The 25,876-nt window shown below is 38.1% G+C and overlaps 1 protein-coding gene across 2 annotated transcripts in view; it reads left to right on the forward strand.

Annotated features, from left to right (window-relative positions):
• The window catches only part of GBE1 (1,4-alpha-glucan branching enzyme 1), a 255,351-nt gene that overhangs the window by 187,079 nt on the left and 42,396 nt on the right, over positions 1 to 25,876 (forward strand). For both annotated transcript variants that reach the window (XR_012897753.2, XM_075909685.2), the window contains exon 12: positions 2,028 to 2,199. Coding sequence is in view for 1 of the 2 variants with exons in the window: in XM_075909685.2 (XP_075765800.1) it covers positions 2,028 to 2,199 (172 nt within the window). In the remaining variant the exon portion in view is untranslated. The remainder of the gene's footprint in view (positions 1 to 2,027; positions 2,200 to 25,876) is intronic.

A 25,876-nucleotide genomic window follows, 5' to 3' on the forward strand; every position in this document is an offset into this window, starting at 1 on the left:
CCATTTATACTGAAACCAAGATAGCTTTTGATTTTATGATCTTAGTCTGAACTTATTTGAAGGAAAAATGGCTTGCTTTCCAACATGGCACTGTTTAAAAACTATTCAATGCGTTGTATAAAGAGAAAATAAAAGTTCAAAACAGAGTTTAAAATGGGAATTGGACTGATTCAGCCTAAATTATACCTATTTGTGAACACACTAAATAGAATATTTGCATATGTCTTTGTATGTGCAGTTTAAAGCTGTGCTAAAATGAACTTGGTTACACAGCATTAAGGGACTTATTTTTATACAGCAATAGACATTAGCAAGATTACTTAATTTTTTTGTAAAATAATCTTTTCTTCAGCAGATTTGCAGATAATTCTTTTTCCAGCTAAGCTATTTACTCGAATAAGAATCAGTGCTTGATGAAAGCAAAAGCTTATTTTCTGCCATCTATGCATAAAGAAATAGTGTACCAAAAACAAGCTGTAGAGGCAAAAGCTTTGGGGGCATATGAAACAGCAGGGTTAGTAGTATTTGAATAAAAAGCTGAAATGGTCTCACATGCTTTCTATAAAATTAGCTATTTTTATGGACTGTGAAACAACTACTTGATCTAGTGGAAACAGCAAGGGATCTTCCTATGCTTAGTCTGTTATTAAATCACTTTGGTTGAAATCCTGAGTCCCAGTGAAATCAATGGCAAAATGGCACTGACTTCAGTGAGGCCAGAATTTCCCCCTTTGACTTTTTTCAAATCCTTTAATCTATGCATGTATCCATTTCCATAACTGTAAAATGGGAATAATGCTGTACTTAAGTAATATATATCTTGCAAGTATACTGTAACTTTGGGGTAGTATTATATACAGCACAAAATGGTTTTTTGATTTTTTTTTAATCAAAATATTATTATGGCTGCTGTTTTTCACTTCTGCACTACTGTACTTATAAGATAGGAGATCATGTTAGTTATTTTGCTGAGTACCATGTCCCTCTTACAGCTATTCTGTCAAATACAATGCTTGCGTAAGGGGAAATAAAAAAAGAAAATTGTAGCACATAAAACACAATATATGCAAAAAATAACTGAAACCTAGTTCTCTGAAACATTTGTTGAGGTCACATCTACACTTCCAGGAAAATTGATGCTCTGGTGGTCGCTCTAGCATTTGATTTAGTGTGTCTGATAAGGCCCCACTAAATCAAACGCTGAGGGTATCTGAGAATTCCTCGCGACTGAAGTTGACAGGAGAGTTTCTCCATCAGCCTCCAATTATGGGGGCCACTCAGAAAGTTGATGCAAAGTACATCAACTCCAGCTACCCAATTCACATAGCTTCAGTTGCATGTCTTGCATTGATTTTCTTTGCCAGTGTAGACCTGGTCTTAGCAAATACATTGTAAATACTTTGACTACTCATTTTGGTTTCCTTCTTAGTTTTTACTATATTTTATTTTGTTGTATAAAATCTGAGTTTGTAATTATTATTTGACCAATAAATCACGCAAATGTGTGAGCCAGCTTGAAAAATCTACTTGAAATGGTTTCCAGAAAAAGTCAAATGGAAAACTTCAGCAAAATGAACAAAACATTTGCAGTGTTTGCTACCATAGACTAAGGGGTAACTGAATTAGGCTTCATTGAACAAAATTAATAGCTTCATTCAATTGCTGATTTCAGATGGATAGAAATTGTAGCCTGTTTTTTATGTCTGGACTAAACGCCTAAAAACACAATTGTGTATCTTTAGCTGTGTGTGTACATAAAGCATTTGCATTGTTCACTGAAGAATCTTTAAATTGGAAGTCTTGTTAATATGCCTTTTGAATGTTGTTAAAAGAAACTTTTTTATAATCTTTATTTTCTGTCTTGTTTTCTTTATGATTCTCCTAAAATATAACTCTTACAGTGCACTAGAGTTAATCCAATATACTTGTCACTTAATCGAGAACACACATTGCTTTTTATCAATTTACATTAAGAAGCTCTTCTGGCACATCAAGGCTTCTTCCCTCCAATTCCTTTATTACTCCAGGCCCTTGTTGGTGATAAGACGCTGGCATTTCGGCTGATGGATGCAGAGATGTATACAAATATGAGTGTGCTTTCACCTCTCACTCCGGTTATTGATCGTGGAATACAGCTTCATAAAATGATTCGCCTCATTACTCATGCGCTTGGAGGAGAGGGCTATCTCAACTTCATGGGTAAGTAATCCTGGCTAAAAGTCTCTCCCTTTCTTTTGTAGTGTAGGCTTTGTGATGAAGTAAAATGATCTGGCAACATCCCGCAATTGCAATATTTATCACAGTGTTGGAGATTTCAGCTTAAATATTTTTACATAGTTGACTTTTTTTATCTGGTTTCAAAATGTAATAGTCTCAGTATCTCTGTAAGATGTAGACTTAACTATAAAACAAAATATATTTGAGTCATTCTGGGATCTACAAAAATATTTTAATCTCAAGAAATGTTAAACTAGTTGAAGTTACATTTACTTAATACTACTTGTATGGATGCCCTCATTTTTACAAACCCAGAACTACCTCTTCAAATGAGACTTGTTACCTTCTCTTTCCCTTTGACTCATGAAGATTTGTATGCTCTCTACCAGCTTTCTAGGTGAACATAACTATAATGGTTACTGATAGACACTCACTAATTGTGAAGACAGTATAGTCTTAAAGCATGTGATTTCATTTCGTTCATCTATATATGTATTTTAGAGCATGTCTATTTGTCTGTGTGTGAGTCCATTTGTTCAAGAATTCCTCCCAAACAGTAAGAGCTAGGGCCATCAAGTTTGGTAGGCAGCTTCCTCTTCTCCTAACTTAAAGCAAGGTCAGGGTCCAATTGTGCCAGGAGAACCAGAAGTCCTGGGAAAAGGACAGTTTGCCATAACATGCAAAGGGAGAGGCTGTATTCTGAGAGATGTGATATGAGAGTGGTCACTAGGGGCAGCAAGCCGCAGAGGAGAGCTATCCTGCAGAATGTCCACTTTGGGCAGCAGTACCACCAAGGATGTGACCAGCAGGGCCAGGGCCCTGCTATTTTTCCTGGCACCAGACCATGAAAGTGGAGCCGCCCTGCCCGTAGACAGCTCCCACCAGCCCCTCCTGCATAGGGAGGGCCTAGGAGTTGAGGGAGCCCTGCCCCTGGCCAGGCCAGGCCAACTGTGGGAGGAGGAGTCCCCACTGTCCCTTGCCCCAGGCCAGTAGTAGTCCATTAGAGACCCCTGCGCTGGCCCCTTGGGACAAGCTGGTGGGTACAGTGTGCAGTCTCTACTACCCTGGGTGGCTGCCTCTGGTGAAAAGCCAGTGCCCGCCCCCTGCTGTGATTCCTTCACCCTTACATACTCCAGCCTCCTGTCCTGAGTAGGGTTACCAGATAAACCCCCCCCAAAAAAATACTGGACACTACTTGATCGTGGGCGGGAGGGGGGAAGAGGGAGGGATTGGCTAGGAGGGGGGCAGGGCTGGCCAGGAGGAAGGGGGGGCAGGAAGCAGAACTGGGGGGTATCGGGGCTGGGGGGCTGGTGGGGAGGAGTCAGGGGCGGGAAGCAGAGCTGGCGGGGGGGGGGGTGCAGCCACTAGCCGCAGCCGGAATCCAACAGGCCGCGCCCCCGGCAGGTACTCCCTTTAGTTGCTAGTAGAAGCCAGGCGGAGGGAGTGGCTGGGAGTCCCAGCCACCGCCCAACTGAGCTTTTGCAAGTGACCACAGGGCTCCCAGCACCAATCCCAACCTGCCTCCCAGTTGCTCCCCTGCCTCTGCCAGGCTTCTGTCCGGCGCCCAGCTGATAATTCAGAAAATTCCGGACATTGCACATGTCAGATATTTTCTGAATTTTTCTACCGGACAGAGGGTGCAAATACCGGACAACTGGCAACCCTAGTCCTGAGCGCCACACATCCCCAAAGCTCTGCCCTGAGTCCTGCACCCCCCTAAATCTCTATCCCCCTACCCTGAATGACCTGGGCAACATGGGTGTGTGTGTGGGGAGGGGGTGTGTGTAAATATAGTATATTCATTATGGACATGGTATGAACCTTAAATTCCTGTTTACATTCATGTCATCTTATGATGGATATTACAGAAATAATCTATGGTGGATGCAGTATATTGCTTCCCTCAGGAAGGAATTAGGACATTTAGACAGACTTATATGTAGTGGTGGCTCTACATTTTAAATGCAGAGGTGCAGCGGTCCCGGAATGATGCGAGCTGGAACTGCTTGGTCCTGGGTTGCACTGAACCAACAGCCCCTGTTCATGGTGGGCTGGGCTGGCCACAGGCAGAGGCTACATTGCGGCAGCCACCCTTACCCAGCAACACAAGTGGGGGGGGGGAGGAGAAGAGGGAGGCAACACCAGCGAGTTAGTGTTGGGGAGGAAACCAGATTTTAAGCCAGCTCCCTTGAATGAGACTACTACAATTTTGTGAGGTGTGTAAATTGGTCTTTTCATAATACAAACCCTGAGGAACATTCATCCCTTTTGTTTACTCTTTTTCAACTTGTCTACAGCTTTTCAAGTAATCATTGGGGCTTTAAGTATGCATATGGTTCTTCTAAAGGCTTAGTTCAGAAAGCAAAAATAGTTGCATATGCTTTTTCTGGCTGAATGTGAGCAAAACAATCCAAAAATAATCTGTAGTGGGAAGTGTACGGTCTCTGAAAGGCCAATTTACTGTCAAGACGGAGGGATTCTATGATGCCTGTTTGTTTAGTATTTCTGCCCTGATGCAGAGGTTGGTGAGCCATACTCCCACTGTAAATACAGTAGGGATGTAAAAATGAACTAAAATAGTTGACAGGTTAAGCTTTTTGTTTAACTGGTTAACCGCCATGGCTGTGGGCAGGGTTTAGCCAGCAGAGCAGTTAACTTTGTAAGGCAGCTAACCTCGTAAGCAGGCCAATAAGCCTACTGTTTACCGGGTAACTGGTTAACCTCTTACATCCCTAATTAGTGAAGCTTGTTCATCACCACTTCCATACCAAACTGAGGTTTTAACAGGCTTCTGTTATACGTTGGTGCTGCTTAGCTATCATAGGACAAATGAATCTGACCTAGTGGATTAGGGAGTTATCAAATCACACTCTTTTAATCTGCTTCCTTCCTTTTTACACAACTCTTCAGTACCATGACAGATGCTGACAGAAATTGTTGTGTTTTTTTTTTAAATGCATTTGAAAGACTGTGTCCTTCAACTCTTTGTGGCTGGTGATTTCATTCAGTAGAGTAAGCATTTTTACTGTTAGGTTTTTTTTTTAATTTATAGGTCCACGGGTGTGCACTTTTGCACATAATTGCAATATAATTGAAATACATTATGTATATAACAGCATAAATGGGCAATTGGAAAAATAAATAAATCTGGCTTTATGCACAGTAGTTTATAAATGTCAGATTAATAACTCTATATTCTCACTTAGTGTTTTTTTGTTTTTTTTTCAGATTTCCCTTGTAGATGTTTGATTCCTCTGTGTTTGAGATGTTTGTGTTTTCAAGATTTATATTACTGAATTTCCTAGATTAAAAATGTAGTTTACTTCTTTAGGATGCTCTAGGAATAAACATCTGGTCTGTGTTATTTTGTATTTTCTACTGTGATAGCACTTAGGAGTTCAAAATAGATTTGCACCCTATTATAATAAACACTAGGCAAATAAGTAACAGACCATTCCTGCCTCGAAGTCACAACCTTGGGATTTAGATGTGAATGGGTACCTGGTTAACCGGTTACATAGTTAGCATCACCCTTTACCAGTCCTGAGGGGGGTCAGGAACTGCACCCCTGCCAGCGGGAGGCAGGGGGTTAGGAGCAGAAGCTTCCCCTCTCTCCCCTTATGTGCACAGCTGCTGACTCCTGCTGCCAGTCCCCCCAATACAGAGGGGCTAGCAGCGGCAGCTCACTTAATCAGTTAACTGGTTAAACCTAAATTTTAAGCAGTTAATTGATTAGCTGGGATTTTACTTCAAATAAATAATGCAGTAGAAAATGGAATATATTATTCACAAGAATAATGCAGATAGCTCCCAGTTTGTTACAAAAGGCGAAAGAGATAATGACATTGTAGTATAGTACTAAATATTTATAGTAGTATCCCAACACTCCAAGTGGAATGGGGTCTGTTATGTATGTCTGTGTACAAGTCTAGAAAAGAGATGACTCATTTGAAAGCTTCACAATCCAAAGATGTAAATTGACAAATGGTGAGGGAATGGGGAAATAGCATGCAAACAAATATGGTGAACAAACACAGCTTTCTTACCTCTATAGTAGGGTTTTTTTTCTGTAATTGCAGAGGGAGACTGATTAGGGAAAGAGAAGAAGACAAACAGCTAAAACTATGTATCCATGCTGTCTTTGATTAAAGGTTTGAAGAGATAATTAATAATTGACCAAAGGAAACTATTGTGCTGTTGAGATGTGCACATAGCTATTAATTTCAGGAACTTTAAATATTGTACTATGCAAAGTGAATGCCAGAACTTAAAAAAAAATACATAAACTCATGGGATGCAACAATATGTTGAATGAGGTAATCTAAAGTGTAATCAAATAAGATCTTTAACTTCTGTGAATGCTTGCTTAATACTGTAAGAAGTAGTATGGCAGAACTTGCATTTTTAAGCTCTTTATAATTTTGAGCTACAGTGACAGTGTTAACATTAATAAAGTGTATTTTTTTTTCTTATTTGTTCTGTGACTTAAGCTGCAAAAGCAAATGTATCCCTAGCTTCTCTAAGTCCGTTCACTTCAGGAACAATGAGTTGAAATATGAAATAAAAATTACATTGATTAAACTTTAATATAGATAGTACAGTTAAACCAAACAGAAGATTTTAAGGAACTAAAACTGAAGTATTTCTTCTCACAGCCATTTACTGCTGGCGCTCTCTCCAGAGTGTGAACATTTTTACCCTATATTGACTTATTCAGTAAAACACTGTTCACTATAGTATTTTTATTTTTTGTAAGCATAATTGGTCTGCGTTCTCCATTATAAGTACTAAACTTTTGACATTTTATATCTGTTAATTTTATATCTGTAGCTGTTGCAAAACAAATCATATTACCTGTGCAAGAGTTCTCAATCTTCATAGCCCCTTTGTAATAACACAAATTATTTAAAATAGTTATGCTAGTATTGTCTGACACTGCTTGTGTTTGTATTTTTAACAAAACTTTGGAGAAACAAGAAAATCAAGGGGAGATTTTTAGATGTGACTCTTAGGAAGAGTCTATAAAAATAACTTGAGCTAAACGTGCTGAAATTCAAGATTTAGGTTTTGATTAGTGTGTTTTGGAGGTTATGCTTCTTTTTTGTAGGTGCATACAGAATAGCTAGCAAAACAGTTTACATTACAAAGAGTATTTAGTTAGGCTGGTCTCAATGATGGCAAATGACAGAACAAGGATAAGTGATCTCAAGTTGCAGTGGAGAAGGTGTAGATTGGATATTGGGAGACACTATTTCGGTAGGAGGGTGGTGAAGCACTGGAATGGGTTACCTAGAGAGATGAAACTGATATAATTTTCACTTTTAAGGTGGCAAGAGTAGCCAGGGGTGGGTGGGTGGGTGGGTGTGTGTGTGTGGGTGGGTGTGTGTGTGTGTGTGTGTGTGTGTGTGTGTGTGTGTGGAATAAAGCACTCTATGCAAATAATCTTTCATTTCCTTTTTTTCTCTATATATTCTATTTACCCTTTTACATTCATCTTGATTTAGATCTGGGTGAAATATTTCATCCATATTTTCACCAACATTCAGATTAAAAATGACACCAAAACAGTCAGCAAATGTATGTCAGTTTTGCCAAACTGGTCCTCCAAGGCATAGTGGAATCTAAATATTTTACTTTGACATTTTTGAAACAAAATGCTAGAATTAGAAATGCCTTCATTAGAAATTAAAGTTACTAAATAAGCCCTCTCAAATTTATATTAATGTTTAAAACATAAGTACGAACTTAATGTTTAGTGTTGAGTCAAATTGTCCTGTTTGATGCAAAATCGTTAATTTTTCAGAATTGCCAGCAAACTGAAACAAAAATTTCACCCAGTCCAATTCACAGTATTTTGCTTGTCTCAGGTTGTTTCCTCTATACCTTTTTAAAAAGACCTTTTAACAGTGTCTTTTTTACATGATGCTTTGTTTCTTCAAGATTTTTTTTTTTTTTTTTGGTTTGATTTGGCCATTCTTTGTGTCTCTGCTTTATCATCTGTTCCTTCTCTTCTTTTCCCCCGTGCCTTTCATTTCTGCTTGACTTGCTATGGTGATCTTGACATTGGGACCAGAATGCAGTGTTATGTCTTCTCTCCCTCCCCGACCCCCTGAGGGATGCTGAGTGTTTTGAAGCATGTTCAGGTGAATTAGCTATTGCAGTCTAAGTGTGTAAGAGTTGATAGTCTTGGATAATGATAATTAAACTGGCTGTACTTGATGCTCAATTAATGTTGGCAAATCCTAGTTCATTCAATCTTTGTGTGATTGGTCCTAATGAGGCCTCACATGTACACCGATACCTCTTTGCAAGTAAATGCAAACCTGTATGTTATGCTTACAGGTAGCTATATAATATAGCAGTGGTTCTAAAAAGAATTAAGGCGAAAGTAGTCTATGGAAGTGAAAGGATTAAAATAACAAAAGATACTTGTGTGGACAGTTTTACAGGATGTTCTCACTATAAGTCCAAGATATGTTCCAAAACACTTGGACTTACAGCAGAACAAAGCGGGATTTTTTTTTTCCCCGTGGCTGACTTGCATTTGTGCAAATTGGGGCTGCGGGTTGCGTGACTTAAGAGCGGGGATTGGGAGGATGTATAACTCATCAGTTCCTATAAGTGTCCACGACTTTAGTGCAGAACGGATGTAGGCTGGGGCAACTTATAGTGGGGACATCCTGCACCCCTATCTTGGGCAAATGTGCCAACAAGCTATTCAAATGAGTCAATTTCCGAAAAAAAATAAAACTACAAAGTATATTTGCTTCCTGTTGGGTAGTTTAAGCATTTCTTTATTCCATAGCGGCTTATCCAGAAGACAGCAGGATGTTTTTTGGTTCGGCCATGTATACAGTACTGTCATTACAGTGGCATAGTTACAGCACTGTAGCTATGCTTCTACTACAGGATTCTAGTGTAGACTCTTCTTAGAGGGACAGAAGTTGTGTATAGCTGTGTGGCTTTTTTCCTGTAGACAATCCTGCTCTCTGAATGACAATAAGTAGATTAACTGAAGTATTCTTTCATTGACCTAGCTGCATCAGGAGGCTGAGAGAGGACAAATTATGTTAGCTTAGTTTGGGACTGATTATATTTTTTTACACCCCTTAGCACCTTAGCTATGCTGACCTAAGTTTGAAATAAAGACCAGGCCTGAGTTTCCTGGCTCATAATTGCTCTCTATTGACTGATTGTAAGAAGTGTTTACTATCAGCTAGAAATGCCTCAGAAAATACTGTTTTCTATTAGTCACATGAATCCCTATTTTTGACAGCGGTGCTGTGTTTGCTCAGAGAAAATTCTGTATCTCACCCCAATTGAAAGACAATTGAACTTTTAAAACTCTATGAACAAAAACACTTCTAATTCTACAATACGAAATATTCCAAAGTCTTTTACATAAAATATTTATCTTGTCTTTCAGAGTTTTTAGATAGATAAACTACACAACTATAGTGACCATCAGAAAGAATTAGTGATGTTTCAAGGAAAATGGAATTGGCAGAATCCAGGGCCAAAGTCAGCAATTCTAGATGGGTATTTTGATGGCTGGGAGGGGTACTCCCCATTTCTAAACATTTCAGCATTCATTAACTAAATTGCCTAGAAAGGGTTAAACACAGAATGGTGGTTATCCAGGAAGTGTTGGTAGGAAACTAGGAGAGCCAATGGGAAGAAAGTATGAGATTTGAATTGAAAGCAGTGATATGCCTGTGGCAGTTCTCTGTATAGCTTTTTTTAGAGCAAAAGCTGGGGAAGAGAACAAATAAATCTTGGGAGCCAGACATGGAATTTCCAGCAATATTCATGTCTAGAAAGGACAGAACCTTGGAATAACAAATGTGAGTAGACAGGGGATGTGTAGTTAGATGTGGATGATCATTATTATTCATAATAATAATTCTGGTTTATGAACTCTGTGCTGAGCCCATGTGTCTTCTCCACCCCTACACTGTTAATGAGGCTGAATCCTAGGAAAGCACTTCTTTGTATCTTAATCAACCTGTAGAACTCCTTGCCAGAGGATGTTGTAAAGACCAGGACTTTAACAGAGTTTAAAAAAAACCCCTAAACTTCATGGAGATTAGGTCCTTCAATGGCTAAAGCCATTAGCCAGGATGGGTAGAAATGCTGTCCCTAGCTTCTGTTTGTCAGAGGATGGAAAAGGATGACAGGGGAGGGATCACTTGGGCCGTGTCCAGACTCAGGGGTTTTTTCGGGAAAAGTAGCCTTTTCCCGAAAAAACTTCCCCTGCGTCCAGACTCAAGCCGCGTTCTTTCGAAATTATTTCGAAAGAACGCGGCTTTTCTTTCGATGGCGGTAAACCTCATTTCACGAGGAAGAACTCCTTCTTTCGAAAGTTCCTCTTTCGAAAGAAGGCGTTTTTCAATGTAAAGAGGCCGTCTTCGAAAGAGAGCATCCAGACTCGCTGGGTGCTCTCTTTCGAAAAAGCGGATTTCTCTTTCGAAAGATCCGCCTGCAGTCTAGACGCGATCTTTCGAAAGAGGCTTTCGAAAGAGCCTCTTTCAAAAGAAGCCTGCAGTCTAGACATAGCCTTGATGTTTACCTGTTCTGTTCACTCCCTCTAGGGCATCTGGCATTGGCCACTGTTGGGAAGACAGGATACTGGGCTGGATGGACCTTTGGTCTGATCCAGGATGGCCCTTCTTATGTTATGTTCTTAATCTATTTTCTCAGTTGCTATGTAACATCTGGCAACCAGATATGCTTTACCAAGTATGTCTTTTTTGTTTTGTTTTGTTTTGTTTTATTAACAAAACAAAATTGCCTGTATGATCTGATTCTTGTGTCCTAGTATGCAGGAGGGTCTATGAGCATGTGCCCTAGACTGAGAGGTCAGCTGTTAGAAATTACAGTGTGTTTTCAAGCTCTCTCCCAAGGGACAGTAGAGGAATTTGGAGTACCCCTCAGAAAGAAAATCATATGCAAGTCTTTCTGGATTCAGAAAAGGGGGTTTGCACTTGGGTAGTGGCAGCATACCACCCCAGGTTAGAGAATTTGTGACCTCGTGGAGTTTTTAAGTAGAAGCTATAGTGGCAAAGTTTTCTTAAAGTTTCTTGTGGGACTCACCTTCTGAACTTGGTGTGTCAGAGTGTGAGAAAGCTTTGACAGGTACCAAGTTTGACTTGTGTAAGTCAATATTCTGACAACAAAAAGTTAGCTTCTGCTGTTCCAGCCAAAACAGGATTTTTAAAATTTTGGTTTACATGAACATAAAATCCAAAGCTTATATTTTATGAAGAGCAAAGAATTGCACATAAGGGCCATGAAAGTGTCTTAGATTTAAAATAATTGACACATCAGACTTTCTGAATTACTTGTATGAATTATTTAATTTTTTATTTCAATATAGAGGTGATTTTAAAAGGAATAATATCTGAGATTTGCTGCTATTCTTTCATTGGACAATTGTATAGCAAATTTTTTCTTAAACTAAAGTAGGCTTCTTTATGAAAATTGAAATTCATTTATTTTTGTCCTTAAACCAAGGACCCTTTTTGTGTTCAAGTCAGAATTTGTCAAAATAGTAAAAGCTTTCTTCTACCAAAGGCTGCAATATATATTTTCACTTGAGTGCTAAGGAATTTATAATTTTTTGTTGTTGAACTGGAAAAAAAATCACATGAGATCCTAAATACAGTTTACATAATCTACAAAGCTCACAATTTCCATTTGAAATTAAATGGAATCCTGAGCTGCGAGTAGGTTAACACCAACTCTAAGAAAAAAGGTTTTACTAAAGCTAAAAATTGTACCTGCTAACTAACATAACATGATGTTGTTTACCGGCTACAATGTTGTTACCTTATTTAAAATAAAAAATTTGCATACCAATATTTAAATGCACCATTTGTGCAAGTTTAGCATGGGTGTAGGAGGATGTCAAGTGAATGAAAACTTGAAAAAATATAGAGTAAAGGAAAAGAATATATCGTAATAGATATAGGAAGATACATTATAGATATGGATATAGGTGTGTGCGCACACACATACACACACTCTATATTAAGAGATATATAGATGACCTTACTCTTACCTTGACTTGGCTGCTTATATTTTGTAGGAATTATTCTAACCAGAAGTTAGTTTTCTGCTCAAAATATGTATAGAGGGTTTTTTTTAAAGCCAGGTCATCTCCCCTCTCCCCCCGAAGTATTGTCTCAGAATGTTAGATCTGATGGCTATTGGTCTCTTCTTGAGTACACCACTTAAGATCACTGAGAATTCAGTCAATACTGAAGAGGAAAGTTTAACTCAGTCTGTTTTGAAACTCTCCAAAATGTAGTATACACAAACAAATGTGGAGCCCCTCTTAAATAATTATAGTAAATAAATAAAAGAAGCCCTGAAGAAAAACTCATTTCCGATGTCATAGCAAAATCCCCATTTTCTATGCATGAATTAGAAGTCTAAATTGTATGCTTCATAAGTTTTTATATCATATCTGAGCACATACTGGCATACATATGGAATATAGTTTTTAATCTGCCCCAAACACTGGAAGATGTTAGCAGACCCAAATGGTGCTTGGTTTTTCTATTTGTGTAGCTATTCTACAAAGACCTGAAAAATCAGTGGGTGAAATATAAAATTGGCATAGGCTTTGGCTGATGACACTGTAAGTAGCTCTGAAAGTCTCTTCATCAAAAAGCATGTTATTGGGAGACAAATGGCCACAATTTTTTCTCTAGTCTTTCCGCCTGTAGTGAAACTGATTACTTGAAAGATGAAGAATGGACTAATGTCACTTAACTGTCGTATATCTTGTGAATCTTCAGAAATCTTTAAAGCTATTTCTTCTGAGTATTTTCTTGTCGAAGATATGAAGGAGAGAAAGATAAAAGGTTTGGCATAATGCAGAAAGCATATCTGGTAGTACTGTTGTTTTTCACAGGAAAAATGTGATAACATTAGTTAGTTCATATGTAAAAAAGTTAAGGTATAGTATTTCAACATCTTCATTCTGCAGAAAAATTTATGTTTAATTTCCCCCATCTGAAAACTTTCTTTAAAATCACTTTTTATCTTTTCTAATTGAGTTCTTAGTTTTAAATTCCCTCTCACTAAAACACTGATCCCCCTACTCCTCTAACACAATTCAATATGAGTAAGGCCTCACAGCAGAGTTGTTCTCTAATCTTACTGTCCTTAATGAGAATTTTGTAAATCACTTTTTGATTTGCAGCAAAGATGTCGACAGTAATTTGTATTTTGTGCTCTGTGAAGCCTCCTTCTTATTAGCAGATAAGTTTCATTGTAGTTTCCAAAGCTATTACCTGCCTATTGATGGGCTATCTCTGAACCTGTTAAATTGCCTTTTTGTAATTTTTTTTTCCTACCCTGTCGCTCTTTCTCAGTTGAGTAGACACTGATTAAATTTACACATAAATCCAAGCTACTTTTAATTTACATATGTAAATCTATTATCTGTTTATTTACATTCCTATGATAGCCTCCGATATAGTAGCATTCTTATTAATTGCATACCAAATCTTTCTTATACAAGATGTAACACTGAAAGAGATGGTAACATTCTTGTTGCAGTTTTCCAATATTGGAGATGTCTCAAGAAGTAACTTCATTTAATATAAAACCATCTAGTCTGCCTCTAATCCTACATTTCAATAAATAAGAATCTGGCTTCAGATTCTTAATATATATTTGTCTCTGCTTTTGCTTATAAAAAGTTTACGATAATTAAGTAACCTCTTTACACTGCTCTGATAAAGATTTCTTCTTAATTTAGAATCAGTTTTCTTGGGATTTAAACCTAATGTAACAAAGGCAATTAAATTCAAAGGAATACTTTGTGAAGTCTTAGAATCTATTTGCACAGGATCCACACTAATCTATTCCAAGCCCGCTGTATCCATTGAGAGCTGAAACACAGCTACATAGGAAAGAAATCTTAGAGACACTACTCCCGTACTATATATGGAACACAGATTGAGGTGCATAATCTAGGTTTTAAACTGTTCTCATTGGGCCATCTCACAGCAGTATTCATCATCTGTGCAGATGAAAACACCATATCCTTCAGCTGCTACTATGCATATACAAGTTTGGAAGTTTCAGACGTCTTGTCTGTTACACCACTTCTACCCATCTCTTTGCAAAGCAAACTTCTGCCGGGACGCATTGCTCCATCAGTACTAAATATTCCACTAGTGATCACAAAAGTGTTAAAGTGAAACATGCCACCTTGGTATCTTTGAAAATTCTTAAAGAAGGGTGTGGGAACCAGAATCAAATAGTAAACTAGGTACGCTTGCTATTTTCTCTCCAAAATATACAGGTTGAACCTCTCTAGTCCAGCACCCTCAGGGCCTGTCCAGTGCTGAACCAGGGAATCTGTCAAACTTTGGGAGGAGGTCAGTATTTTCTAGCAGCATTACCAGCACTTCCACTGCTTACCGGATTCTTAGAAGACATTTGGGGTAAATTAGTGCAAAATAACTTCACTGAGAGCCAGGACTGGTGGTTGTAAACAAACTTTATGGGACTTCAGGAAATAGGGCCACAGCCAAAATAAATGGACATCTTGCAAACTAAAACCATGCTGGATCATGGATGTTGTCTGACCAGGCAGAGCCAGACTAGGGAGATTCAATCTGTAGTTCTTTTTTTATTTATATTCATTGAAGTCTTGTGTTCTTAATTACTGCCCATAAACAGCACATGTAAACTGTAGTTGTATGCCAAGAGGGCGTTAAACCTGGTTACTTTAGTAATAAGTTTTGAAAAAAGCTAGCCAACTATAAAACTTTCCTTCTTTGAGGAATTCTGGTACTTTTGCAATTTGGAATGAAAATTTGAAGAAAAAAATTATTTTGACGCAAATCAAAATAAAATGCATCAACGCAGTAAAGCTGAAGTGAAACACCTATAGCTTATCAAAACTAAATAAGAACATTGAATTGATTATTTAATTATTTCCTGTTGGCAATTTCTTTCCCATGTTTTCTGTATCATTGTTGAGTCTAGAAGTAACTCCTTTTGTGAGTACAAACTAATCATCTATCCCGGGTCCTATTAAACTCCAGAATATTGAAGCATCAAATATGTTTACTTCCAGTTCATAATACTCATATCTGAAATAAAATAATTGACAAGTGAAATTTGAAGGTGACAACGTAGATGTGCTATTTCTTTTGTTGCCCTTATAGAATAGGTCATTTGTTGTTTTATACATATGATTTTATTTCACTCATGTTTCAAAATCTGTTGTCGTTTTTGCTCTTGCATTGAGTGATACCTATGGAGGGAAGTGTAATTGCAAACTGGGGAGGTTCTGTACTTGTGTTATATAAAATTAAACTATAACTTGTTATATTAAAATTAAAACAGTCTCAGCAATGGTTTTGTACTTCGTTATATACAATTAAACTATTTTCAAAATATGGATTTGAGCATGGTGTACACTTCCAACAGCATCTTTTTACAGATTGTTAATATCCCATTCATAGCTCAACATTCTCCCTGAAGCAAAAGTGATGTTTAGGCCAATCTTTTTTTAGTGTCAGTACTCTGCATTTATTTTCATCTGCAATGTACTGTAAAAATGTGTGATTTAGCTTTAAATCCTCCATGCATGATTATTTCGTGTCAAACTTGTGAACTCTTTTCCTGAAAGGAAGAAATACAATAAAAATTTAAATGCCTTGCTGCTAAGTGGTCAAATCAAAGACTTGTAGAAAGAGCATGCACAATGCTAAACAGTAATAAGGATACATCTAGACTGCTTTCCTCTTCCAAAAGAGGAATGCAAATGAAGCGCCACTTAGCATATTCTCATGCTTCATTTGCATATCATCTTGCGACCCTTTTTGCTGAAGAGGTTTCTCACCAAAAAACACAGTCTAGACATGTCTCTTTCTCGGGGGGAAAAAAAACTCTTTTTCGAAAGAACCCGTATTTCTCAAAAAATGAGTTCTGAATTCTGGCAGTTTATTCATTGGCTCACAGAACTAAGTATTTCTTGAAATGAAGCATTTTAGGTAAGCTCTTTAACAGAAACCTAATGTCTCAGGGACGGAGTTTTCATAGGTAGATGGATCTATGAGGGAACATACATCAGAAAATCAAGAGTTTGTGTGCTCTAAGTCTCTGGATCCAGGGTCTGAGGCTGCTAAATTGCATGGTCCCATGTCCCCTACTCTGGGCATGTGACCCAACTCCTAAAACTTAAAAAAATAGTGACCAGACCCAGTAGCTGGAACAACTCACAGCTAACTGTCAGTCCTGAGGGGCCTTGACAGATTGTAAAATCTGACATGCCTGAGTAACAGTTTGTGTGTGTTGTTTTTAACTAGTCTTCTGAGTAACTCATGTATTTGTTTAGGTTTCAGCCTAGAATAATGTTTTGTTTGAGTTTGTTGCTTTGGTCTGCTTTCTCATGGTAGTGATGGTTGGGAGGGATTTTTAAATGCAAAGGTATTTACTTAATTTGACTTTCAAAAATCTTTTTAGAACACTGTGATAAAAGATAGTATGTCCTGCTTTGAAAAAAAACTTAAACAACAAATAGTTCTGCAGCACCTTAGAGTCAACAAAAATGTAGATAGTAGCATGAGCTTTTGCGGGCTCAACCCATTTCTTCAGATGAATCCTGTTTTGGCTTGGAAAAAGACAAAAGCTAAGTGTTTGATTAGGAGTTTTTGAAGCAGGGGCACTTCTGGATACTAAAGTATTTCAACCCCGAGGCTCTTATTGTTAAACTATTCCCAACCTGGTATCTACCTGACAGATTCTACACTTGAATTATGAAAAATGCACAGTCCATATTCATCCTCCTTAGAGAGGATTTCTCCATTTCTCCAGATAAAGTTTAAATTTGTTCCATAGCATATCTTGCGCTCTACATATTCTACATATTATTGTTTTGGCTGCTGTCTTCTATGACACTCTAACAGTGGCCACCATTAAAAAGAAATGTGTGCTTAGTTAAGGGAAGGCAAAATCCTCTCCTACACTATAAAGTAAATCTCCTTATCCTTTTTACACATCCCTACTAGTCTAAATATTTTAAATCTTTACAACAGTTTTATTAATAAAATTATTTTAAAAGTTAATATTTGATATAGTATTGCCTTTTTAAAAAGTGCATAAAAAGATGATCCTGTGAACTTCAAAGCAAGTACTCTTCCATATCTGTAAGAAAGAAAAACATAACTATAAAAAGGAGACTGTTACAAGAGATATTAATCGTTAGATCTAGTTACATTTCAATTAGAGATGTGAAAGTGTAACCATGTAAATGGCTAACTGGAGCCTGGAGTCATCGGTTAACATTGATGGCTACATGCAAGCTCCCGGTATGCAGAAGAAACTGGCTCCAGGCACATGCTGGCTCCCAGAGAGCCGCCTGCTGCCCAGCTCTGCTGCGTGCTGTATCAGAGGCAGCAACACAGGATGGCAGGCAGGGGCCAACTGCCACCCCATGTGTAACCCCTAAAATTTTCAGTGATTACACAGTTACTTAATTACATGTATTTTAACATCCCTAAGTTGGATATAAGTGGTACACGAAAAGTGGTATTTTGTCTTGCGTATAACAAAGTATTAGCAGTCAGACAGGAAGATCACAATCCAAAAGAATACTGACAGTTGGGTAGAAATTAGAACTGAAAGGTATGACTGCAGTTTTTGTTCTTCAAAAACGTTATACAGTAACTTCAGAGGTCTTTAAAATACATTCTGGTACATTTAACTTTTGCATGAGGAGTAGGTCATGTGGATTTATTTATAGCATTTGTTTTATTTGGCTGAATTGCTTGGATTCATGTACTTGAGTTTACACAATTTTTGTACCAGTGGAACTATTTCAATTTTTGTTTTGTTTTGTCTTTGTTTTATTTGTTTGTTTTTATTAATTAAACTGTGAAGCTGCATCTAGACTGGCAAGATTTTGCACAAAAACTTGCCGCTTGTCTACACTGGCCACTTGAATTTGTACAAGAGCACTGACGTTCTAATGTAAGAATTCAGTGCTTCTTGTGCAGATACTTTGACGCTCCCGCTCAGGGATAAGCCCTCTTGTACAAGAATACTTGTGCAAGAGGGCCAATGTAGACAGGCATCTTAATTTCTTGCGCAAGAAAGCCCGATGGCTAAAATGGCCATCGGAGCTTTCTTGCACAAAAGTGCGTCTATACTGGGCATGGATGCTTTTGCGCAAAAGATCTGTTTTGCGCAAATGCATCCGTGCAAGTCTAGATGCTCTTTTGCGCAAATACTTTTAACGGAAAAACTTTTTCCATTAAAAGTATTTGCGCTAAATCATGCCAGTCTAGATGCAGCCTAACAGTACAACTCCTGAAACTTAAACAACAAATACTCTGCAGCACCTAGAAGCTAACAAAAATGTAGAAGGTGTCATGAGCTTTCATGGGCACAAACCACTTCTTCAGATGGATGGCATCCAGGTTCCAAATAAATAGCAGAGAAAGAAGGGAAATTAGGAATATAACTCCTAGTATGAATACAATCATACCAGTGTTAAGGTATTTTCTATTAGTATTCTTCATTTCTGTTCCTTCTGGGGGGGAAACTGGGCTTGTGTATTCCTCTTCGTGTCAGTACAACTGCTTACATGCTAGGGGCCTTGTAGCATTTCATCTATATTGGAATAATTGTTGCAGGATAACATTTGTGTGGGCAAGTTATGCAGTGCAAGTTCCCCCCCCCCCCCCTCCTTTTCTCTTTGTGGTGGTCAAATGTGACTGGCTTGGTCTGAGGGCTGTTGTGGTGTGGGGGGGGGGGGGGTGGAAAACGGTTCCAGGTTGGTGGGAGTTGTTAGTAAGATTCATTTCCAAAATCCATTATTTGTTTATAAACAATGGTCAGGACATTGCTGCAGTGTATAAATGTCAAAGTAGCACAAATAATTCACATTAAATATGGCATGAATGAATTAGAGTAGCAAAGGTATGAGTAAAATGGCTTCTGTAGTGTCTACAGACAGATTTATTTTGGAAATTATTAGTTTGGACTCACTAAAATTTTCAAATATTACTCTTTGCCCTTCATTATGAACAGTGAATATTATCAACTGTCCCAATCGCACTTGTAATGCCCTGCTGAATATTAGAAACATGAAATATTTGGTAATAGAAACCTCCAAATAAGGGTGTTAGAATTGAAAAATATATTTAAAAATGCTATTTTATCATATAACTCTATTATAGTTTAAAAGAGGCAGCTATATGTTTCTTTCATTTAGGCTTTATTGGGCAATAGGAGAAGGCACTCTGAATCATGCCTAAACATTTTTTAAAAAATTTAAAAAGAAGAGTGGAATAGTAACATCTTAGAAACTAACAAATAATTTATATAGTATCGATGAGCTTTGGTAAGCACAACCCACAGTTTCAAATGAGTGAAGAAATGGGTTGTGCTCACAAAAGCTCATGCTACTATATAAAGTTTTTGTTAGTCTCTAAGCCCTGGTCTACATTATAGAGTGGGCATATCAAACTTGAAGCCTACTTAGGGCCACACAAATGAAAACTGATAGCTTTCAGGGCCACCTACGGTTCCCAGATGGTTTGACTAAAAAAGAAAACATTGGTTGTCGAGAAAAAAATAAAAGCATTTTAGGTACCAGGGAGAAGGCACCAATACCAGATACCCTAGGGCCATCAAAGAAAATGTACTTTGCTGGAAAGTCGTAGTTATTTATTATTATAGATTATGTTTTAGGTATATTTTATAATATAACAATAATTTGATGTGTAAAATTATTTGCCTGTATTAAATACATTTTAAATTAATTTTACATAATTTTTAATTTAAATATACATTTAAGGTACTTTTAAATTTTGCATATGATACATAACTTGTTTTGTTGAAATAAAAACAAGTATAGACCATGGTTAATCAAATAGAACAGGCTTCTGTGAAAATTTCAGGTACTTTGTAAGTTTGAGATTTTGCATAAAGATATAATTATTCATGCAATTGCAAAAAATTGACATATTTATTGATATTGAATAATATACATTTTGTGATTTTATTTGGGAATGAATAAATAAAAACCAAAATATTAACAAAATAACTCTCTCCTTTCCCCCAGAGCCAGGCGCCCCCACCTAATGCTTCCCTCCTCCCCCAGAGCCAGCGCCTCCCCCCTAACCTAATGCCTCTCCCCTCCCACAGAGCCAGACCCCCCAACCTAATACCTGGGTCCCAGAGTCGATGTTGCTGCCTTAGGCGCTGGGGTGAGCACAGCGGCCAGCTGTGAGTGCCTTCTGGAGTGCCCAGTGCAGAGCACCCAGCTGGCTGTGAGCGTGTGCATAGAGCAGACTGGCCGGCTGTGAGCACCTGCTGGAGAGCCCAGGGCACAGTGCCAGCCAGCCCGTGAGCATATGCACAGAGCAGCCCGACCAGCCATGAGCAGTTGCTCCAAGCGGTCAGTGCACTTCATTCTTTTATAAAAATGTTCTGGCAGGCTGCAAAAAATTTCAATCGGGCTGCATGCATCCACCAACGCCAGTTTGACATGCTTGCTATAGACTATTTCAAAATAATTCCCCTTATTTCAAAATATCATGTATAGTGTCCATATTATCAAGCCGATTATTTCAAAATACCACTAGTATGTAGGGATGTGAATGACTAGTCGATTAACCAATATGCCTAGGCTTAAAAGTTGGTTCCCATCAACACTGTTTCCATGGTGCCCTGTGCTGTATCCTGCAGAGTAGCCTTTATCTGTGGCAAGTCTGATCCTGCCATGCTGACCGCCGACAGACTCTTCTTTGGGGTATCTTCCCTCCACCACCAGCAGCCTCTGTCTGTGGGGACCTTGGACCCCCCCGAAGATAGGGACTGCTGCCACCCTACACTGTATCAGAGGCAGCAGCGTGGGACAGCAGGCAGTCGGTCCATGAGGCCTTTAAATTGTCTCTCTTCATGGACTGACTCATGCCTGGCACCCCCTGCTGCTGCCTCCTAATAGAGAGGCAGCAGCTTGGGATGGCAGGCATCTCCCTGACAGTAGGGCCAGATTGCAATTGCTGCCTCCCCCACCCCCACAGGCTATATAATAGTCATCTGACTGCTAAGAATTCATGGGGTTAGTCAGCTATTCAATTAACCATTAGCTAACAACCCTAGTACTGTGGATGCTCCACTGCTGCTATTTCAAAATAACTTCTCCCCAGAATCATTCAAAATAATTGCTCCCCAGGGCTTCCTGGTACTCGAAGTCGAGGTAGCACATCCACAGTAAGGGAGTCTGCCTCTGATTAATTCCAAGGCTTCCCTGTAGACTGGACACGCTATTTCAAAATAGTTATTTTGAAATTAGTTATTTTGAAATAGTTTTCCTAGTGTATACATACCTTAAGGAGCTACAGGACCACTCTTTTTAAAAAAAAAATTCTTTTTAGTTACAGACTAACATGGCTACCCCGCTGAGATTTTTTTAATCATGCCTGGTGGAGAAACTGCCATTGACTTCAGTGGGGGAAAAAAAACTTGAAAAAAATAAATGGTCCTTCAGGACCTTAGAGACTAACGAAAATGTAGATGGTATTGTGAGCTTTCATAGGCACAACCCACTTCTTCAGATGAATGGAGCGAGGGGTTCAGAGGTACAAATAAACAGCTGAAAAAGATCGAAGATGGGGAGAAAAAAATCTTGTCAGAATGTCCATGCTAAATAAGGCTAATAGAATGGGCTGTAAGTTCGCGCTCCTTAGCTTTTGATGTAATTTGAACATAATGGCTCATCCTGTTCAAGTCTGTTCAAATTTGGTCAAATGTGTCAAATCTGCATATGAAGGCAAGTACCATAGTTTTTCTCTCCAGCTTGTTTTTGAAATAGCTTTGTAAGAGTATAGTCACTTTTAGATCCATTAAGTGCCCAGGCAAGTTAAAATGTTCCCCAGCAGGTTTCTGTGTGGTGTTTTGAATATCTGATTTGTGTCCATTAATCCTTTGTCATAGAGACTGTTCCATTTGGTCAATATGTACGACAAAGGGGCATTGCTGGCACTTGATGGCATATATCACATTAGTCAATATGCAGTTGTATGAGCAGATGTGGTGGCCAATGTGGTTAGGTCTTTTGATGATGTCGCTTGTATAGATATGGACAGAGTTGGCACTGGAACTTATTGCAGGGGTGGGTTCCTGAGTGAGTGTGATTGTGGTCTGCTGTGTACATTTTGGAAAGAATTGTTCAGATTACAGGGTTGTCTTTAGGTGAGGATTGGCCTTTCCCCCAAAGCCTGTGAGAGTGAGGGATTGTTAATGATATGCTGGATGAGGTTTAAGTTGGGGGCTGTAGGTGATGACTAGTGATGTTCTGTTATTTTGTTTGTTGGGCTGTCTTGAAGAAGCTGATTCCTTGGTACTTGGGTAGTCTGACAGTCTGTTTTTTTCACTTCCCCAGGTGGGTATTTAAGTTTTAAGAGTACCTGATAGAGATTCTGTAGGTGTTTGTCTTTGTCTGTTTGACTGGAGCAAATCCAGTTTTATCTTTGTGCCTGGCTGTAAACAATTGATTGGAAAATGTGTCTTGGATGGAAATTGGAAGTATGTAGTTAAGTATAACAGACGGTAGGTTTCCGGTATAAGGTAGTAGAAATGTAGCTGTCATTCAATTTTACTGCAGTGTCAAGGAAGTGGATCTCTTGTGTGGACTGGTCTAGGCTAAGGTTGATGATGGGGTGGAAGTTGTTGAAATCTATGGAATTTTCAAGGGTCTCCTTCCCGTGAATCTGTATATTGAAGATGTCATCAATGTAGAGTAGAGTAAGGATACTAGGGGACAAGATCTGAGGAAATGTCGTTCAAGGTCAGTCATAAAGGTGTTGTCATATTGTGGAGCCATACAGGTGCCCATAGCTGTGCCGCTGACTTGAAGATGTAAATTGTCCCCAATTAGGAAAGAGTTGTGTGTGATGACAAAATCACATACTTCAATCTTCAGGTATGCAATGGCATCATCAGGGATAGTGTTCCTATCTTGCCTTCATATGCAAATTTGACACATTTGACCAAGGTGTGGACAAAGACTTGAACTAGATGGGCCATTATATTCAACACTCAAATGACATCAAAAACTAAGTTTTGGACACTTACAGGCTACTCTATTAGCCTCATTTAGCACAGACACTAATTGACAAGATTTGTTTTTTCCCTTTCCCTCCCCATCTCCTCTCTCTTTCTGCTATTTATTTGTGCCTCTGGGCCATTCATCTTAAGAAGTGAGTTGTACCCACAAAAGTTCATGATACCATCTATATTTTTTGTGAGTCTCTAAGGTGCTGCGGGACCATTTGTTGTTTAAGTTTTTTCAATTACAGACTAATACAGCTACCCCTCTGAGACTCATTGACTTAAGTGGACTTTCTCTGTGGCTATAAGATCTTTTTCATGCTAGACTATTTTGCCATGTAGACAAGCTCTGAGTCACCTGGAGCTCCCACATATAGACATTGTACAGAGATTTCTCAACCAAATTGTTGTTTTTGTACCTGTGCAGATCAAACAGTTCATTTACAATTATCTGGAATGTAAGGACAAAACACTCCTATTGGTGTGTGTGGTGTGCAGTTTTTTGTTTTCTGTGTTAATTTCTGTGCCAAGTCAGCTTTCAAGTGGGTCAGTGACAAGAGACCAATTAATCAGAAACAGAATATGACAAATTAATGGGGGTTGGGTAGGAGAAGATCTTTTTTGGGGGAAAAAGACCGATTTGGTATTCAGATAATCCAAGAACTTTTTCTCTCATCGGTATCTCCCAGCAGTGTCCTGAACAACCTAACACATTAATCCAATAAACTATTAACTATAACTTTCAAATAAATCTATTTTGCCTATGGTGCATAAGAACCCCAAGGAAGCTAAACATACTTTTCAGTAGTTTTCAGTGCCCATACCCAGGATAGGTAAGTTAACGATTTTGACAAAAGTGAAAAATAGAAAAATACAAAATGATATGTTGAGTTACCAGTTCTGATTTGACTTAATCTGATAAGTTTAATTCAATAACTAAATCTGATGTTATTTAATAGAGCAAAAGAAATTTGCAAACATGTAAAAATTGAAATAAAATGGAAAGTAGTACAAAGATGTATATCCAGATAGGAGAAGAAAACCGCTCTGTAGAAAGGACTCAAAGCTGTAGGATTCAGAATAACCAGTTATACCTCTAGATAGAAAAATTTAAGGGAACTGAAATTAAGATCTGCAAAAGCACAAGATGATAGAGTGGGGGAATATGTATTTTTATGAAAACTTTTTGCTATCAATACACAATATGTATTAAATATTTTCAGCCTTCAACACGAGACTAATAATGCTAAAGAATAAAACAAAATAGCATCTCAGATATGCAAACAGTTGTTTGGAATAGGAGTAGGAACAATCATCTCCATCATACCAGTAAGTAGAATTTGCATTTAACAATGCAATAGAATAGAGGAATAACATAGAGTGGCTTTCTTATTACATTTTAGGGTTGCGGTTTGTTTTTTTTAATTTAGCAGAATTTGAGACTGCAGATCCTTTTACCTTCTAAATCCACTATATCTATATAGGGAGGGAATATCATTGCACTCTGAGAGAAATAGCTTTAAGTATGATTGCCATCTGTCTCTTATTTGTTAAATGTTTGTGTCAGAAGTAGATTACAAGGAATATGATCTGCAGAAAGTATTTTAGAAGTACTTATCTCTGTGAACTTGGAAAGTGTAGTGATCAGCAAAATGTTTAAATTTTTAAGAAAGTCTTAAGAATTGCAGGCGTATATGTCAAAGAAATGAAAGCTTCTGGGTAGAGGAGAGAAAGTATTTATAACATCTAAGCCGAATTAAACATTAGCTGAATTTATCTAAGCTGACAACCTGTGTACCAAGACATAGCCTGATGTATTTTGAAATAGCCAGTACATTAAACTGGAAAATCAGACTGATGAACCTTTTAACAGTAGAATACATATTAGATTAATACATCTTGCAAGAGTGCAGAGTTCTAAGAATTATTCTGCAGGAGATAGAGACAGTAACATATGAAGCCTCTAGAATTTAAATATAGTCTTTGATATCAGGTACAGCAAATAGTCTGATAATGATTTCTTTGCATTTACCTGTGCTTGCTTGCCTTTACTGCTTAAAAAACCCAACAGATCTGTCTGCTTTGACAAGTAAACATTTATTATAAGTGACATGTATTTCAAAAGGGTCTCCTTTGGAGGAGAAAAGGTCAGTAACAAGTAAATGTCATTTAAAAAAAAAATCAAGACACACCACTTTCAACTCAGTATTTTTTTATTTTTTTATTAGGCAATGTACCATAAATGGTTTTGTGTTGACAAAATGGTTGTATGTGCACATATAGTTGTATATTATTTTTCTAGAGCTGGGAAGGAAGCAGATTTTCTGTCCCATGGAAAAAGTTTAAGGCTTCAGAATATTTTCCCAATACATAATAACAGAAGTGAGCAATCCCTGGATTTATTTTTTTTATTTTTTTTTGTGAGAAGAGGAAATAAGACATCCACCCACTGCAACTGACTGATCAACTCACCCACTTAGATTAGGCAATAGCCCAATGATTAGGGTATTTATTTATGATATGAGACACTGAGGTCCAAGTTCCTACATTGCTCACATGACAGATGAGT

This window comes from Pelodiscus sinensis, chromosome 1, assembly GCF_052426305.1.
Source record: "Pelodiscus sinensis isolate ZL-2025 chromosome 1, ASM5242630v1, whole genome shotgun sequence".
Lineage (NCBI taxonomy): Eukaryota > Metazoa > Chordata > Testudines > Trionychidae > Pelodiscus > Pelodiscus sinensis.